Genomic DNA, 20,315 nt, shown 5'->3' with positions numbered 1-20,315 from the left:
AGTTGGGTGGTCGAAAAAAGAAAATTTTTAAATTTACTCCAATTTATTTTAAACTAGAAGTATATTATGTAATAAGAAAGAAGCGATGGTACAATGACATATGTTTACATCGCAATCTAAGAGCAAAGTAACAGAAAATTTTCTCTTTAGTGATTTTACTATGAGATTTTAATAGGGATTTCTTTGTCTAGTGTCGATTTAGGCAAGGGGATCTTAAGTATCTTTTTAAAATGGTGTACAGATGCTAAGGATTTTTATCCTTTCTTTCCTGGCTAGGGAAGGACTGAGTCTAGAGACTTTGTTAAGCGTATGTTAGAAGGAATTAAATAAAAAGTAGGAATTGGATCAGGAAATAAGAGAACATTTTAGGAAATTAATTAGGATTTTAAAAAAGGCATATCACTACATCTCTCTGTCTCTCTCTCTTTCTGCCTTTGTGTATGTTTATGTACACATAGGTAGATATAATTTTGCAGATGCGTGACCCAAAAGAAGACAAATTTGGAATTAACTTCAGTGTGATTTCAATTTATTTTTTCACATCAGGCCATGATTTGTATACAGAAATAAGCAAAGAAACGCATTTGTTTATATCGAAACAGAGGAAAGTCAGTCTGAGAAATTTATCCTTTGTACTCTCTAAGAGATTTTTCTTCTAGTGGTTTCTTTGACACATGTCGATTTAGCCAAGGGACTCATATCTTTGGAAGGTATGACGCAGGCATTAGGAATTTTTATCTTTTCACTTGCTGTGTAAGAATTAAAGCCTCATTAACGTTTTAGAGTGCGTATTAGAAATAATTAAAAAAAGTGAGATTTCCATTAGAAAATAAAAGAAATTTTTAGAATAATGTAACAAGAATTAATTTTTGAAAAATTGGAAATGCAGTTAGTCTATAAGTTTTTTATTTCTTTGTTTCCCTAGGCTACCATGGATCGCAAACGTATGGCTGGCCTCACTATTCAAGAAACAGCAGAGGTTCACCACTACGACATGGCAGCCTGAAGGAGGCACATCAAGTGAATCAAAATCAGGCAGCTCATATTATCGATTAATTTATTCGGTTCATCTGTCGATTGCTCTTGCTTTAGAAGGGAAATTATCGCATTAAAAAATTCGATGTAGATTAAACTCACGTGTTATAGGTGTCGTTGCTATTGTCTCATCCCCGAAAGTACAAAGAAAATGGAGAGTTTGAGGTGTCATTTGAAAAAAATAATACTAATAAACCTGCTCCAGCTGACCAAGTCCAAGATTGTGCAAAAGTATCTCTTTGGAAATCGTCATTCAATTTCCAATAGCAGAAGTAATGTGGAAAAAAAAAAAAGAGTTCTGATTGCACAAGTCTTTGTCATCACTTGTAAAATCTTCTTCGTAGAATTAGGAAACGTGAATGGATTCCTTCTTACATCGGGGCTAATGAATACACTTATCACACATTTAATTAGGAACAAACAAACTATTCTTACTAATAGAAATGGGATCATGTATGAAACTAAATCTGAAACTTACATTTATATTGTGGAAACTTTAAAGAAAACGAACGCAAGTTAAATTTTTCATTGGAATGTGCAACTAGTTGAAATATTTAGGAAATAAGAGCAAAATCTGGATCATTGTTCAAGAAATCGTCTGGAAGCTTAAGTGATCTCTGACAGATCTGGTTCAAATCGAGTCTCGAGCTGTAATGAAATTGTTTATAATTAAACTTTGATTAATCAAAAGTACTTACAAGATGTCTCAATAGTGGAAAGTCTGCGTAAAAAAATTTCTTGCAAGAACCTTCGAACTAGAATCTTGCATCAGTGACTGCAAGTAACTCTACAAGAACTATGGTGTTCCGTTATTATTTTGATGTCTGTCTTTGCCTCTCATCCTCAAACTCATCATCATTCATCAATGTTTCCACCAAGCGCCATAAATTTAAGAGCTAGTCGTGTCGGCAGTGTCAACCAAACATATCTTAGAGTGACCGGAAGAGATCTGATCAGGGTCCCCCTCTTTCAGATTCGCTGCAAGTCATGGAAATCGCCGATCATGCCATCGCAAGGATGATGGCTTGTTGTATATTTTCTGAAAAAAAAAATGAATCTCTTGACTGGAAACGAAAAACAAACTCATGTATGTGTATACCTGAAAAGGTGTGGATAACTATGCAATTACTTATGCAGTGTTTGTGTCAGACTTAGTTTCGTGATGTTAGGCATTAGACGGCTGTTCAAGAGACACAACTAATTGGAAGATTGTGATCATTTTGCTTAGTCTGAGTAGAAAGAAGGGATACTACAAGATATTACAGAATATGTTCTCTTTGTTATTATATGTTTTTATTATAAATTATTAGACTAATCTGCTGAGATTCTAGAATCAAACAGTTGCTCTTAAAGATTATATTAAAAAAAAACAGGATAAATTTCTAGAAAGTATTTTCGTATGTATTCAATATTTTTTTAAAACGTGAAAGAATTTATTTTTAAAGGAATTTTATATACTGAATTCATTTATTTTTTACTTTCTTTTAGAATCAAACCGGCTGATTAGTATATATATATATAATGCTTAGCTTCAGAATTATACATTAATTATACATTTGTTAGAAAATTAACCAATGACAAAATATCATTGCTTTTCTGTACTAGGAATAATATTAATAAAAGAATAATAGAAAAAATTTCTAACGATTAATGATGATAAACAGTCGTTAATTTTTTACATTCTAAGTCTCATAGTTTGTTTTAATATGGATAAATAAGAAATCTTGATTATTTTTTTAAACATTGTTGCTATAAAATAAGCGAGGAAGAAATATGATATGATTGTAGTATTCATTTTCCTTCTATTCAGATTTAAGGCTTATGACTTGTAAAAATGTATTAGGTTGTATAGCGTTCTGGATCTGCTGCAAATGAAGCGTACAGCCAAATGATACTAGTCTCAAAAAACTGTTTGAATTTCGTTTAAAGAACTCATGCTCAGGAGGTAACTGAAAATCTCTTAAGACTGTTGAACTTTGGGGCGGCGACTTGTTTTTCGCCCCGCATTTTTAGGTGCTGAATAAAAATTAGCGTCCTTAAAGCTGCGACTGAATTTTTTGTGATACTCGTATAAGTGCAAGTGGAATTCTGCGAGGTAACTAAATGATGTAAAATAATTTTACTATTTACGCACAGTAACATAATAATAATAACAATAAAAAAAAAAGTGTAAGAATAAAACAACTCCGAATGCATTTCGAAACTTTTACTAGGGATCAAATGTTGTTTCACATTCGTACTGCTTTGTTTTATTCAGTAGCGTTCAGCTGTTTTAGAATGTCACTCGAATGTTTTTTGCTGTCGAAGAATGTCATTTTTCATTTATTCGCTTTTATCATTGTCAGCTTCAATACTGTCTTAGCATCATCTTCAGAAAACCCTTTCATCCGACACTCTTGGAGCATTTTTTTTTCAATTAGAATGAATATGAGACGGCGTATTTATTATTGGCACAATTTTTTCTTTCTTAATATCAACCGTTTCATTATTATACCATGGGATACCATCTTTATGATTTCTCACATATTTTAGGTTGTTAGACTAACTGAAAAAAGCCGCCATATTTCTATAATAGAACACTTTAACGGCATTTTTTTTTCATGTTAGAGAAACATAACTTACTAGCAGTTCTTAACGGTTTGACTGCTTTTTTTTTGCATCTTGCAGAAACCAATATGTTATTAAGATTTGTTATTTTTGCGTTTGAAACAGTAATCTTATTTCCGTTCACATTTAATGATAAAGCAAAATGAGATTATTTTAATAATAATGACATGAAAATTCTATTATTACTTCATACTTAATGACGAATCTATATTTTTTAGCAATCAATTAATACAGCCTGATTGCTATGATTTCCATTTAAAAGACAGGCAATCATTTTTATATCCCATCGAAATTCCAGAAAATATTTGAATTAAGACACAAAAATCCAATGTATATATATAATTAATTGTTTGATATTTGGTAATCAGCATTTTGCATAAAATTTAGTATTAAGAATTATTTGTATTATTTATCAATCCAATATATGATTCAAATTTTAAGAATAAAGAAATTTTAAGAAAATAAGTTTTAAAGCCGTGTTTTAATATGTTAAGTAAATACTGATTGGTATACAGCAGAAAACCGTTTTCTGTGAAGAATATTTATATTCAAATATTCGAAATACTTAAAAATTAGATTACGATTTCTTGAATTTTAGTGGTGAGCAAAATTATTTCAAAAATTGGAAATGGATTTCAAGTTAACAATGTAAAGCTTTTTCGCTTTTCGTTCTATCCATAATGAGATGAAGGATATTAAACATAAGATACTTATGGGTTTTGGTACAGTATCTATGCTTGATAAAGACTAAAAAGCCATATCTTTTGTTTTAGATTCACTATATGAAATCGGTTTATGCTACCAGCGTGTTGGATGAAAGCGGTCCTCCTCATCTTTATGTATAAGAATTATTATACTGTATATGTAGGATATATCAATATTTATAGCGTCCCACTCACATGCCTTGGCATCCTTTTTGTTCCACAGATGGGCTTAACCATGTTATTTTCCATGCTGCCGCCGCTTACTGCTTACAGGAAACAATACTCTCTCTGCACAAGAATTACTCCTTTAAACTCTTAGTGTTGTATGTATGTTTGTGTGATGCGCCTGTATTACTGCAAATTCAATTCACAGCTGGCCTGGGAATTGAAAAAGGATGGTAAAAAAATAATAAAGTGCAATACAACTGAGAATCGAATACCAGTAGTCATTCCAGTGCTGAGTAGAGCACTGTATGCAACAGATTAAGTGTTACGGTCCTCAGCAGATGCAAATAATGTAGGTACTTTTTTCGACTAAGCTCTTAGATGTCGAACAACACTTCGATCGAGAGAGGTTTTGATATACCAGATGTGTTGTATAAAGCTTCTGAACAAGTCATTGAATGCTTCGAGTTATGTTTATTATAAATGTATGAGTGTGTTATGTTATAGAGTGTATATTCAATTATATACATCTGTGTTGACTTTGTATATACTATAAAGAACTGCGCTTAAAAAAAAACTGCTCATATAAACCGAAATGATTTTCAAAACCTGAAGTTGTTATAAACAAAGTGATAACTGAAAAATGCAAACTTGTGAAAGTATTCGCAACGTCAAAGCTGGAAAAGCCTCTTTTTCTGTGCTGAAAATAATCATTATATCTATTCGTTTCAATAGAGAAACAGTGCCAAAAAATTTTAAAATGTTTTTTCGCCGTTAAAATAAAGCAGTCCTATGATTTTGTGATGTTATATGAATATATTTGTGCGCTTTTTAAAACTTTCAATTTCTTGTCGTTCTGTGTTCATATTATTGTTTTAATTTGCAAATATACATTATTCCACTAAAGATAAAGAAAGAAAAAAGATCATTTTGGATATCTGCGCAAAGCTATGATTCGATAACTAATTACTTTTTGGGCAAACGCGATGAAGATGACAGGGTGCAGTTAATCTTTACAAATAATAAAATCGGCTTTTTTTAATTCTTGGAATTCACTTTTATATAAATAATCTGTCAGTGGCGTAGTCATAATGCTCAAGATGTTTTAAGATAAAATATATATGTATGTCAATTAATTTTAAATCACATCACACTTTGCTAATTCTAAATTTCTTATCTCTCGATTCATATTTATGTCCTTTTCTGCATATTAAACAGCTTTTTTTGATATTATTGTGTATGTTCTTACTAGGAAAAAGTCTTTAACTTTCAATTTCATTCGCGTCAACTATTGAAAAACTCATAATCAAAATAAAATCTTTATGAATCTATTTTTCAATAATTGCAATAAGTTTAATGGTAGCTTACATATATAAATTTTGAATCAGAATGTACCTTACCCTATATTAAAACTTTATGCTAAATACCTTTCTGTTAAATAAAGCGCCCTCATTGAATTTATTATTATTTAATCAAATGAATGATTAATTAAAATGTACAAACGATAGTTCTAAAACATATTTATTTATTCACTGCAGAAAATCTTATGCTTCAAACTATAATGAATTATAATTTTTTCCCCCTTCTCCTTTGACTATGTCACTGTACAGTTGGCACTAAATATATTTCTAATCATTCATAGTTTATTTTCTTATATACCATTTGTGGTACAACTAATATCTTACTTTTTGACTACATTTTGCTTTTCCTATTGCTTGAAAGAGCAGTTAGTACACGCACAACTTTAGATATGCAATATAATAGAGCCTCTACTCATACTCATTTGAACTTTCTTTCCCTCGGTACTTTAAAAATTGTAGGACTGTCTGTACTTTATGGTGACTGGACGTTGCAATACGTTCACAGATAGTATATAAATTGAAGTCTGCCAACTTTTTACTAGCGTATGATGATAATTTTTCTCACACAAAGTTGCTTCAATTAATTGATTGTGCTTATTTTTTTATTTAACGTTTCATTATATGCGGTGCTGCAAATGTCTATTCTTAGGTTATAAAGAATTTTTGATAAATTTAATTCTAAAATTATTCAGAAAATCATATAATATTATTGGGGTCAAAATATTAAAATGAGGTAGGTGAAATCTTTCAGCTCTATATGCTTTTATAATATTATGCATATATACTATCTTTAAGTATTGTTTCTTCATTAAACTGTGTATTATCCAATCTTTGCCTTTAATTAAGTACTTTATTTGAAAAAAAAAGAAAGAATCCATGGACTTTTCATAGAATGTTATTTTTTCAGTTATTTAAAGTCATAAAAAATATGTACTATTTGTACTGCTGTGAATTTACCAGCGTTTTTCTTCTGATCGATGTATATTTTGTGTATATCAATTACAGAAACAAGCAGAAATATTTATAATATTCACTTGTTTTAATTGTACCATTCTCATAATGTTTGCAAGTGCCTAAGAATTGCACTAAATAACCTATGCAAAAAATTCCTATGACTCTTTACTTTAACATCGCCATCTGGCAACTATGTAATACGCTTATTTTCTTTAAGTTGTAGCAAAGTATAATTATTCTTTCATGTCTCTATCTTACTGCTGAAATGCAAAGGAACTGTCCACATTTTACTATGAGATTGTTTGTAAGTACCAGTTTGTTTTTCCGAAGTATAAAGTAACAATACACATCTTTGTCAGCAACTATAAGTTTAAAAATCAGTCTCAAATAAAAATATGTCAATATATGTACCTAATTAATTCCGACGCCTAATTAATTGGAGTCAAAAAAACTTAATATTATACAGTATTTTTTTTCTTGTGCATTGCTTATATTCTTCAATTTGAAGCTATTTCGATCGATTCATTGAACCAATTATTTAAAGCCTTTTTAAAAGTAAAATGTAAGTCTATTGAATATCTTTAATGCGCTTTCACATTCTCATGCCTTACAGGAAAAATATTCTGCTAAATTTCAAAATAAGAAGAATTTTTTTGAAACTGAACAAGAACATATTAGTTTTTTTAAAAAAATTATATAACCATATTTTTGTGAATTAATTTCCTTTTATAATATTATTAATTTGAAAGTCCCCAAATATCTCTTATGAGACAGTTTAAATTTAACTTTTTTAATGATAGATTTATGCTAAATATTTTATAATTCGAAGAATTTTTTAAATAAGAAAATATTAACAATATCTTTCATGAGAAATTATTCAACAGAATGTATATCTTAAAAAGATTTTGAAAAATACTTATAAATTTTACCAAAATATAAAATTTTCAAAGGAATTTATTCCATTTATCAAGCAAAACATATATAATTACACTGGCTACATTTTCATCAAAAAAACTTGATATAAATTATAATACTTATGGTTAGTTGATTCATTTTTGTTAAAACTCAAAAGTAATTAATTTCAAAAGGTATATTTATTTAAAATTAGATTATTTTCGCATTTCTATAAAAAATTTAAAGTTTGGAAATATTTTACATTCTAAAGTGCTTCTAATATTTAAAAAAATGACACAAAAACGTCTCGCCTATTTCTAATTGATATCCCCCCCCATGAACATTTTTGAAAATATATTAGTCTTACCCATTACAAACGTAAATTAATAATTAAAAAGTGTTTGGTGTTTATAAAAAGAAATAAATGTACATATTTTTATCAAAAATTAACCTAACCCTTTATTTATTTACTTCTGTTTTAATAAGTTATAGTCAAAAAATTTCATCTGAAATGAGAAAATATCACCCTCCTATTTTTGAGAAATTAGCTAGTTAACTATTTTTTCGTATTCCCTTTAAATTTAGCTTATAGTTTAATTTGAACAGCAGAAAAAAAATCTGTAAAGTTAATAAAATTTTATGAGCTGTAACCTCATTATCCAATTACCGACATTAAACAATAATTTTGTGCCTTACTGTCTTGTATGAGAAAAGAAAAGAAAAACCTTCATCCTAATGTACTATGCAACTATAAATTTATTGATATATAAAATAAAAAAAAATCATAATCAAGTACTTTTCGTATCAAGTCTTGAATTTGGTGTAGAAATTATTGGCGCCAACTTGGCGTCAGTGGGAATTTTATTGTACCATATTATGTTTCCTTCTTCTTTCTTTTACCTTTTAATCTGCTCTTCAACACTCCAGCTTTTTTTGTGTGCTTATATTGAGTTTTCTTATTGATGCTTATCAATATATATGTTGTATTATAAAAAAATCCCATCTTACACGAAAGTGTGTAAATTATATTCAGTAACTCTCAATATAATATTAGAAAATTATTAATGATTCTTAGTAAAACTTTACTTATTCTCAAAAATTAAAATAAATTACTACTATGAATCTGACAATATGTAAATAAATTTATTAAAATGTGATTATTATGTTTTACTAATTTTGTATTAAGTTTTATTTTATCTTTTTTATTGTTTTCTCAGATTTTATTTCCAGTATTTAGGCATATCAGAAGCATTTTTTCATCTTTACTTGTGCAATAAACTTTTTATTTAATTTTAGCATCTTGAAATTAATTCGGCTGCATCCAAAAATTAAAACTATTTTCAAAATTTCGTTCTGATTATTTGATGCAACTAACTATGAAACCTTTCGGCTCAAATATTTTTTTACTAGTTGGATTATATAAATAAAAATAAAAACATCTATTAGAAGAAACCGATTATCTGAAAGGTAATTTGTATTTAATAAACAATGATAACTTTTTTAAGCACTTCCTATAAAAGTTTCTTTAAAAAATTAAAAAGAGCTTATTATTTATTGTTTAAAAATGATATTATTTTATTATTTTAATCATTGACACTAGATTAAATCTTAAACAAATTCATATATATATGCAGACGAGATATATGCATAAATAAATCGATAATTTATAAAAATTTCCATTTATTTGTTAATTGATTATTGCCAATTAAAAAATTGAAACCCTTTCATTTGTGTGTATATATTAGTGTGCACGTTTTGGAATGCATATTCGAATACATTGGAGATCAGTGGCTGCTCGCCTTTAGGACTGCAGAGCTGCAGCATTTTGTGAAATTATTATAAAAGGTTAATTTTTCCTTTTTAAATTAGTTTGATTATTTTTCCTCATTCAAGATTTCAATGAACAATGAAAATAGAAATATACGATAAAAACGAAAAGAAAAGAGCAATAGGAGATACTCAAATTGAGCCCTGGGCTGCAGAGTTGCAGCACTCCGTAAAAATATTTTTAGGAGATATGCAGTCTGAGGCTGTATGGAGAGCAACCCTGAAAGATATCGATCTTTGCTCACAAGTAATAGTCGAAGAAGAATCTAAAGATGCTCCTTGCCTTCCTCCGATTGAATTTAGCTGGTTTCTGGCCTGCTCCGAGTGCAGAAGGCTTGCCGTGCGCCCAATTGTGTGATGGCATTTTTTAGGAAGTGTTGGGGGGGGGGCGAAGGTCTGTTTCATGCAATGCTTGCTTTAGCTTTATTTGTTTTTCTTCGCTCTTACTCGTTAGCTGTTGTTTGGTTTTGCTTTTGCATTTTTCGTCGGTAATACTTTACTATACATCTTTAATATACAATCATTTTCTTTTAATAAAAGTTCTTCATAAAAAAATTAAAAAGACTGCAATATTTTTCTAAAATACAATTAGAATTTTGGGCTATTTAGAACTGAAACTGTCTGTTAAAAACTGCATATAAAGACTTTTTTTTTTTTTTTTTTTTTTTTACTGCAGCATTGCTTGTTTTGGTGACGAACTGCCACTGCTGGAAACTAATTTATAAAAGGTAATGCTTTTGAAATGCCTAATAAAAAGATGCGAGAATTATTACTTTTATAATCAAAATACTTCGTTTGCAATAGCTCTTTTGATATTTATTTTTTTCTTGCTTTTGATAACTGTCGAGAAGCCGCATTTTAAAAATAAATAAATAAACGCTATGCGTTCTATCTGTAGGTGCTTCTGAAACTGAACCTATACTTCCTTGCTCAAGTTTTCCGTCTCTACATCACATACACACACATTCTGTCTTTTTGTAAAAGTGAGGGAACCACACAAGAATAAATAAAAAACCAAACCCAAAAAATTGTATTTGTAGATACTCGCCCTGTCTTTGGATTGCATACTGAGTGTAAATTTCTATTACCTTTGTAGTAAAACAAATGCGTTTTCAGGAAACCTTTGAAGTTTTTCATGTGTAAAAAATAAAAGTGTGTGAATGATAGTGTAAAAAAATAAATAAAAAAAAACGAATGTATTATATTACTAATGCAGAAGTCCAACAGTATTAATAAAGTTATTCCATTCAAAGAAATATTGTGTTTTATTCTTTCTATTTTTCTTTGCAAAACCGAAATGCTTGATTTAAACTTTTTTTCATACAGGAGTAGCTTTCTTAAACCTCTAATAACTCACTGAATAATGTTTGCCTGTCTGTTTGTGAATAAAATAAATCAAAAACGCTAGAAAATGAAATTTTTTACGAAGTTTGTATAGAAAGAGCAAATTTCCATCAAATTTGAAACGAAATGTATCTAAGTTGTTGAACTTAGTGAACAACGTGAGCATGTTGAATTCTTGAAAAACGCAAATACATTTTATCGATGATTTTAGAATTATAGTTCTTATTCTCTCGTATATACGCAGTATAAAGGAATTATTGTAATAGACGAAAAATTCGAACTCCAGGGTTTGACGAATCTCCGCGTTTTACACTTGTTGTGCTGTTGTTTCTTATGGCACTTGCCATGGACAAGCCCGCTGTTACGAAGACAGCGATTTTAAGCCGTAGGGGGAGCGTCTCTTGTTTTTATAGTAGCGCCATCTAGGGCCAAGAGAGCGACTTAGTTACACACACACGTCACAACCCTTTTTACGGGGCAGACTTCATTCACTCATCCACAGATCGTAATTTAGACATGAATCAGAGAACGATCACCCCTGATCCAGTGGTATTACTCTCGACATGGAGTCGGAGAAACACATTTTTGACATTAAGTATGTGTCCGCCTGAATTCTATCACAAAGATAACTCTAAAATGCGTTGTACTAGACGGCCAAACTTGACGAATTACAACCAGATTTTTAAATTTCTGTCAAATTTTGAGCAAAATCCATTCAGAGAAAGTTTGTCTATCTGGATGTTCGAATTTGGATTAATTCGAACATTGCAAAATGAAGAGATTAGATGGATAAAATTCGGTACTCAGATGTAACATCTAAAGTGTAGGCACTTGTCAAATTTTGAACCAAATCCATTAAAGGGGTTGATCATCTGTCGGCCTGTAGTTTCGGAAACATTTAAGCGCGGTAATTGAAAATGCAATCATTTAAATATATCATTGCGTTGAATTTAAATATATTTTAATGATTTAAGTATATTCTGTGTACATATGCATGTGTGTTCTACATACAATTGTAGGTTTTTTTTGGTCAAATTTTGGTCTTAATCGGTTGAGGAAAACATTTATAAATTACAAATTCATCTTTATTAGAGAGTAAGCGCGAAAGTTTTTCAGAGACCACTCCTGCTTTTTTAAAAAGTGAAATTTCAACTACATCTGTGAAAGAATTCCTTTTCTGTCAGTGCAATAACTCAAAAACGTGTGGATACATAGCCAGATCGATGAATCTATAATCTTTAAATCAGAATAATAGATAGAATTTAATTTTAGGTATAGACCTGATAACAGTCAGAATAATAGACCTGATAACAGTCAATCTGTTATCAGGTTGACTGTTTTTCATTTGTATGTGAATAAAAAATCTAGATACGTGAAATTTGAGGTATACTTTTGTCCTTATTGTTAATCTGTACAAAATTTTGAATCTATGTGATCTACAGGAAAAACTCCAAAAACACATTTTCAATTCTCTTCTAATATGATGAAAAATAAAACACATAAAACGACAGTAGATAGTTAAAAGCAACCAATTAGTTTAATACATTGAAAAATTAGTTTAATACATTGATATTTTTAAAATGCTTTCTCTAACAGAAATAATTTTCAGTATTTTTATATGCCGGTACTACACTGAAATGCATGATTTTTCAAGTTATAGGACTAATATTTTAAATCGACAAGAAAACATGAACCCATTTTTCATTTGGCTTCCTCTATTTGCTATATACGTATTAGCGAAATGCACTAAAAAGACGAGCATCCATTGTTATGTTTTTATAATATTTCGCGTATAACCTAAATAACATTTTGCAGACTTATCAACAGTACTTATATCCCCATCATGAAAGTGAAAGAAAAAAAAAAGTTCTCTCATTTTCATAATTATTATAAGTTTCAACCGAGAAATAATGATGAGTTTTGAAAGATTGATCCAATGGATTGGTGCCCTGTTCTGAAGCACAGCAAATTCTATTTTGGGATAGCCTTCGTAGTTTTGAACTATGACACAAGCACTGGAGTTTGTATTTCACTTTCGAAACTTGCACGCTACACCACTGTGAAAACGTTTTTCTTATGATGATAGATTTAATGTGTATCAGGTCTACGAGAACTGCAGATAATCAGTGCTATCTGATCAATGATTCCTACTTGATACTCATAATTCTTCAGTAGTCCAAACGACCACTAGATCCAAGACGAACTTTTGGGGCGTACATTTGGAGGAATACAAAGAATTTTGAGATGGTTCTTTCTAAGTGCTGACCTGCTGTTTGTAAAACAGGATGACAAATGTAAGGGAAAATGAGGAGGAAGTTCGAGATTCACCACCTATGGCTCGGAGCCAACTGCCTCGAAGTGGATGCCAATTCCGAGAATTTCTCAGTAATATGGATGGATTATGTTAAAGACAGCAATCGGCCACAACAAATCCTGTCGATGCTGCCTCGTTCAGTGGTGATGGAGTGATCGGCTGTACACAAGAAGAAGACCCAAGACAAACTTCAAAATCAGTACTGATTATTACTTTGGAATGAATATTTATAAAAGATGAACTTCGAAATAGTTAATGTCTGTTACTTTGAGATGTATAAATGTAAACGGCGAACTTCAAAATTGCAAATGGCTATTATTTTTTGATGCATAATTGCAAAAGACGAACTTCAGTATCGTCAACAACAGATATTTTAGCATGCAACCTATAAATGATGAACTTCAGTTTTTAAATTTGCTATTTTAGAAAATTTTAACCAGGAGGAGGGTTTTTCCCTTAATTATGCCGTACAAGTGTACGCATAATTCACAACACGGTAATGTTTTTTACTGAGCCTTGTTATAAAGGAAAGATAATCAAATAGATTTACAACATTTTTTCTTTAATCGACTGGGTTTAAATTTGTACTATTAAGATCAAGACTGCATACAAAATTTCATATTTTCTGGGATTTTTTTTAATTTTGGGTTTTACATACTTTCGAATTAATAAATAACTAAACAGTCTACTCATCGACGAATTTAATCTGAAATATAACACTTAATATAGATCTAGCGTTCTATATTAAGATCATTTACTAAAATTTCCGAATTCTAGCTGGTTGCATTTTGGAAGTATAGCCTTTTATACATGCGAATACACAGATTGAAAGACTGGCAATCCATTCACAGATCTATATTCAAATTATTTATAGATTTCTATATATAAAAATAAAACTAAGATGCTAAATTTAATTAACCTATCTCTCTGAGTTTTTGAGTTGTGTTGTGTACATGTACATGGATAGAGACCAAACTTACTTTAGATAGATTTCACCCAAAATTTGATATATATCTATATTTTTGGTCCTGTGAGTATAAATTTCACCCCTTTCGATTCTGAGTTGTCATGTTAACAGATTAACAGATATAGCGACATTTTTTTTTTGAGCGTGGGAAGACAAAAGATATGGAAATTCATCGAATTTTCGAAAGTCAATGATTACCATACTTTGTAGTATACTAGAAAGTAAAAATGTGACTATTTTTATCACACATAATTTTTAATGTTTATGTATTAAAATAAGAGTAAAAGGTCGAAATGCTTTTTACACTGTCTTAAAAGTACACTTTGGTCCCTTTAAACTCAATAGCACTTGATGCGCCATGCAAAAGTAACATGTAAAGTGAATTTACGGGTGTAAATATCGGTACAAATGCTTCTGAAATTGTGATCAAAATGTCAAATTTTCAAAAAAATAACTAAAATTAAAATAAAAAATGTATATAAAATTTTTGAAAAGTGATTCATTTTTTGGAAAATCAATTTCGAGATTATTTTATATTATTCAGAATTAAAACAGAAATTAAATTAATGCAAGTACATCACATACATGTAATTTAATGTAAATAAATTTATGTTTGAAGTAGTTACTTCAAATTTAGAAACTTGAACAAGGGATATTACAAAATAAACAGCTACTGTTTCTTTTGTAATATTCTTTGAATACCGAAAATCTAGATGCTCAGAATTTACAAGAGTTTGTAAACATTTGATTTAATTACCATGAGAATTCAGTTTTGGCAAAACAATGAAATATTTTTGCAGTAAGATATTAATAAGACTTCAATTTTATAATTATGTGTTTTATTGTCTGTATTTAATGTATGTGTTTTTATTGCATATAAAGTTGGGGAAAGGAACAATTTTGTTAATGTATAGGGCTGAAAATAGAAAAAAAGAGGAAAAAAAAAAAACAATAAAAAGATTTTTTTTTTCTTCCTTTTAATCTACAATATCAAAAACAAGTGCAGTTAAATTCTTTAGACAGACCAGACCCACGTGCCATTTAAATCTTAAGGACTGGAAACCGAAACTACTTGTCTCCCAGCTGTTACCGAAGAATAACTAACCTATGCACCTGGCACGCGTATTCGGATTTAAATGGCCTCACTACAGGGTTGCCATAAATGTTATTTTTGGCGATTTTTAAAGATCGCCAAATGACAGTGAAAAAGGAAATTTTATAAACCAATTTTACGCATTTATCATCCAAAAACCGTCAGTGGGTGGTGGGAAATCAGTCGGATATTTCATACAGATAAATAAAGCAAATTCCATCTTTAAGAGATTAGAAATTTTTTAAATAATCTTTCCACTGCAAAATATTTTTTATACAAAGCATCTAATATAAAATACAATAAAATCTAAGAAGTTTTAATCCGTATAATAATACTGTTCAGATAGTTACAGATCTTCATATTTTTTCAACCTTAAATATTTTTTTAATTCTAAAGTAATTGCTTAAGTTTTTGGAGTGATTCTATTTTTTTCCTCTTACTCTTACGGAAAATTTGTCATTTTCAAAAATCACAGACTTTATTCTAAAAATATGTTTTTCGAATTCTGGGAGGGTCTAAAACTGAGATTCATCAAAATCTCGAAATCAAACCTTTTGAGATAGTTAGTTACGTTTAAATATAATGAACCATTTATTTCAATTTTCTTTCTTTCTTTTACTTATGACTCACAAAAATTGTTCAAACCGTAATTTTTTTTAAAATGACCAGAAAATTTATTCAGACTTCTTCCCTTTCTACATTTTTATCAAACCGCTGGTGAAATAAATGTGCTTTCATTTATTTTTATTTCATGAGTATTATTTATTTAACTATCTGATGTATACATTACAAGAAATGTTATCTGTCAATAAAGTAGAGAATTAAAAAAACTTTCAATATTGAACTATAACTTTTCTGAATAAAATTATTTTAATTCCTCACGAATGTTAGTTTTCATTCCTAATTATGAAGACTTAATAAAGATTTCCCGCCAATTCTGTTTTTCTTCAGTCCAAATTTTTGGTTAAAATGCATAGATAAAAGATGACGATAATAAATTACGCATTATTTTTCATTTCTAAGCAACACTAATTACATAAATAAATAATCCATTCCTGTGCGCCAGAGTACATTGTATAAAATACGCGAGTCCTACTTCCTTGTATACTTATCCATTATAATGCATTTTGTGTTTAGTTTCGAGGCCTAGCGAGGAAAAAATAAATAAATTAGTATATATTTCCGTTCTATTTAATGGATTCTCTTCTCTTCCTTTTAAATGATTGGATCCTTAATTTCATTCAAATATCACTTTTTTTGGGGGGGGGATTTCAGACACATCAAATTTCATTATTACTGTTTGTTAGGATTTGGAAATATCATAGTCGCGAATAAATAGACACATAAAACGCTACTCTGACGAGTTTGTAATTCGATTTAGATCTACAGTATTCATAGTAAAACTTTATGCACAGTGGCGCACTAGGCAACTGCCTTGTTCACCTCTGATAAGCAAACATGATCATTTGGCTGATCAGCTGTTCGATTTAAAAAATTGTTATTGGATTAAATATAAAAAAAATGATAAAGGATATAATAAAGGATAAAATATGAAATATGAATAAAGGATAAAGGATAAAATATGAAGATAGAACCAGGGCTTTGTAATGCTTAATTCGTCGAGTAACATCTGTCCCATCACATTATTTAGTTACTACAAGTATCTGAACATTATTAATAGACATCAAGCATCTAACTAAATAATATTGGGTACAAAGGCGGATGCTACTTAGTCAAGAGATATAATAAATAAATAAAAACGTATATATTTTTACAAGATTTTGAATTTAAAAAATATCACCCACATTAATCAAGTGAAAAATGCTTAGAAATTTGAAACTAAGTTGATTAAGAGGGGCTTCAAAATGTATTCTGACTATGGCCACACATTGCTTGAATCCGCCATTTTTCATGCACTTACCTCGTTGCCTTTCCATTTATAGTATTTACATGAAAACAGGTGGACTCGATCCTCGTTGTGAGACTTGGAACAAAAGTTGATAAAAGATAAGTTGTGCATATAAGGCTACTATATAAATTTTGAATAAACAGAAATTTATAATTTTGGTGCGAAGACAGCGTACCAAATTTTGTTCATATAACTCGTTTTGTTTTTGACTTTTTGTGTTCACAGACAAACATAATATCGAAAATACTTTTTTTTCGGAAAAACGGGGGTGGGGTGTCTGAAATGTAGAGATTAATTAAATTCTGATAGTCAAATTATTCGAAGAGTGATAGTTCTTTCCCGAAAAAATAAGAATGAGCAAAAATAAACAGCGATTACCAGCCAAATGTGGTAAACAACATTACAGGTGTAGTTCTAATAACACCAGCTGTTCGGAGGCCGCACGAATAAGGTCGAGCTTTGGAGAGAGCAGATGGCTTTGCTGCTGACATATAGGGGGAGAAAGGGCATTTAAACCCCGTCGCGTGCGCAGATGGTCTAGGAGGTATACATATAAAAAAAGATCAATGACAAATAAAAAAATAAAACCCTTCCCCCCCCCTCTTGAAACTGAGTCAGAATACAGAAGAATACTTAGAGAATAAATTAAGGAAATATTTATTTTTTATGTAGAATTAACTTTGAAAATGTGTTTTAAAAGAATTTACGAATAAGCATGCAAAGAATTTAAATATTATTACGTGTTTTGTCATCATTATATTATATTAAACAAAGTCATTGCGTCAAATGATAATTTCCTGTTAATCTTATTTAAATGATTTTATGAAAGTAATTTTAATGGATTTAGTAATGTAATCTTAATGAACTTTTTGAATTATTTTAATTTGCGTTGTGGAAACACAGAACTCATGGATCTTGAGTTCTATGGGTTCTCACCATGGTTATGAATGGTCTAATATGTTAAAAAGCAGCATAAAGACAGCAAATATCGCACAGAAAAAAGCTTACTAACAATAGTATAAGAGACACTCATTAAATCTCTACTTCACTAATATCAACCCTTCAGCCTAAACTTAACTTTCGCCAGGGTCCAAATTTAAATCCTGTGTCTTGAGGTATTAAGTTATAACAAGAAAAAATGAATAACTTTAACAAAAAAAAAAAAAAAAAAAAAGTAGATTTACAGAACATTATAAGGCACAGCATAGTTTTACTTTCTCGTACAGGACGGTACAAAGACAAAGTAGCGAAATCTCAAAAAATTTGAACTCCAGATTTTAGCCAATCTCTATGCTTCTGTTCTCACCTAGTCCGCAAAATACAATTTTTGAATTATGACTATAGTTAAAATAAGCTAAATGGCTGAAATTTCGTATATGATCTTTACAATAAATTTATAGATTTCTATCAAAATTTGTCGAAACTCATTCAAAGAAAGACTATCTATTTGATTAGCTCAAGTGTAAATGAACACAATAACCGCAAAATGTAATAAGCTAAATGGATCAAATTTGGTATGTGATTTTAGTATCCAATTTAGAAACCAATATTAAATATTAAAACAGATCCTTTAATGGGTGAAACTTTGTAACACAAAAATTCAACAAACTGGATGGATGGATTTTGGCATATGGTCACTATATCGAAATTTGGACCTCTCTTCTTCGTCAAAGGATCGACTGTTGGTCAACTTGTGCTTATAACATTAATGAAAAGAAAAAAAAGAAAAAAAACCCTTCAAGCACAGGATATGGTTTAGCATAAAAACTGCAGATATGTATGAAATTTTGAATTTATCTACAGGAAAACGCATACTCAATCCTCTTTACTTTATGACTAAACTAAGCATACACATCTATCTTTAGACAATGGACATTTAAAATTCATTTATTCAAGTTTTCATGTTTTGAACTGGTATCGTTTATATTTTGAACTAGCAAGAATCGATGAACAGGTTTCTTTTTTTATTTGATTCCAAATAAATTTTTTTTTTCAAAAAGATCTGTATCTTTTTTACCATTTTTCCAGATTATTACTTGTTTTCAATTATTAATAGTTATTAACATTAATCCTGACAATCAAAAATAAATAATAATACAATAGATTGTATCATAAAAGTCAGAAAAAAATTACTTTATTCAGATGCAACTTAAATAGTGATGATTACAGGCAAGAAGTCTCCAAAAGAAAGGAAGCCCCTGGAGGGAAGGAAGGAATTATTTTCCTCTGAGTACCAAGGGTTTCATTTCCATGGATCATTAAAACCTTATATTTAACCGTGTAATAGACAGGTTGATAAACTTTAAGAAGTAAAGTTGTTGTGCACATGGCAAGATGTATCAGATTTCAATGAAAGAACAGAAAATTCCGAGACTTCAAAATGGAAGAAATACAACATTTTCATATATCCAACACATTACACTTTTTTTTAACTTCTTTAAAAAAAAACAAATTTAAATGCATTGTTTTTTTAAAAGATAATTTTAAGTTTGAAAATATCAGCAATTTTTTTTTCAGACATCTATATTTAAATCTAAAATTAGTGAGATCTGAATAATTGTAATATAACAAATGCTCTTTCATGATTTGATTTAAACTAATTATTTTTTTAATGATTTTATGAAACATTTTTTTTTTACTATCAATCATAAAATTTTAGATAATATTTAAATTTTTACTCATGAATCTAGCAAGAAATTTGTCCTATCATGAATAAAATATGCTTTTGATCTGTAGTCGCTTTTACTATAAATTAGCATGCATCTGTTGCATTTGAAATACAATTAGGGAAATAAATATTTTTATCTTCTGACAATTTTTTTAAATCTTCCACATAGATTTACAGTTTCTATTTTGGTTGCATTTGATTAATATCAATAGTAAATTTGAATAACAAATTAAATAGTAACTTTTATAATACATAAATATATAATCAAGCATTTTGTAGGAAATATTGATGCTAAAAGTATAGACAGACTAAAATAAATACAAAAGAATAACAACTTTTTCACTACTGGCATAACTGAAATAATTGATTTAGATGATTGTATATGGAATAATAAAAATAAACATTGGCACTTAAGTTCAAAATATGCAATATATATGTATATTTGAAATAAAAAGTGTTCAAATTTAATAATG

The 20,315-nt window shown here is 29.4% G+C and overlaps 1 protein-coding gene across 3 annotated transcripts in view; it reads left to right on the top strand.

Annotated features, from left to right (window-relative positions):
- Positions 1–4,778, top strand: part of LOC129968437 (cell adhesion molecule DSCAM-like) — a 101,006-nt gene extending 96,228 nt beyond the window's left edge. For all 3 annotated transcript variants that reach the window (XM_056082295.1, XM_056082294.1, XM_056082296.1), the window contains one exon: positions 926–4,778. In XM_056082295.1, the coding sequence (XP_055938270.1) occupies positions 926–1,006 (81 nt within the window). In that variant the 3' untranslated portion in view covers positions 1,007–4,778. The remainder of the gene's footprint in view (positions 1–925) is intronic.
- Positions 4,779–20,315: the final 15,537 nt, after the last annotated feature.

Source organism: Argiope bruennichi, chromosome 5 (assembly GCF_947563725.1).
Source record: "Argiope bruennichi chromosome 5, qqArgBrue1.1, whole genome shotgun sequence".
Classification (NCBI taxonomy): domain Eukaryota; kingdom Metazoa; phylum Arthropoda; class Arachnida; order Araneae; family Araneidae; genus Argiope; species Argiope bruennichi.
Note: the sequence above shows the minus strand (reverse complement) of the source record. Positions and strands in the feature narration are given on the sequence as shown.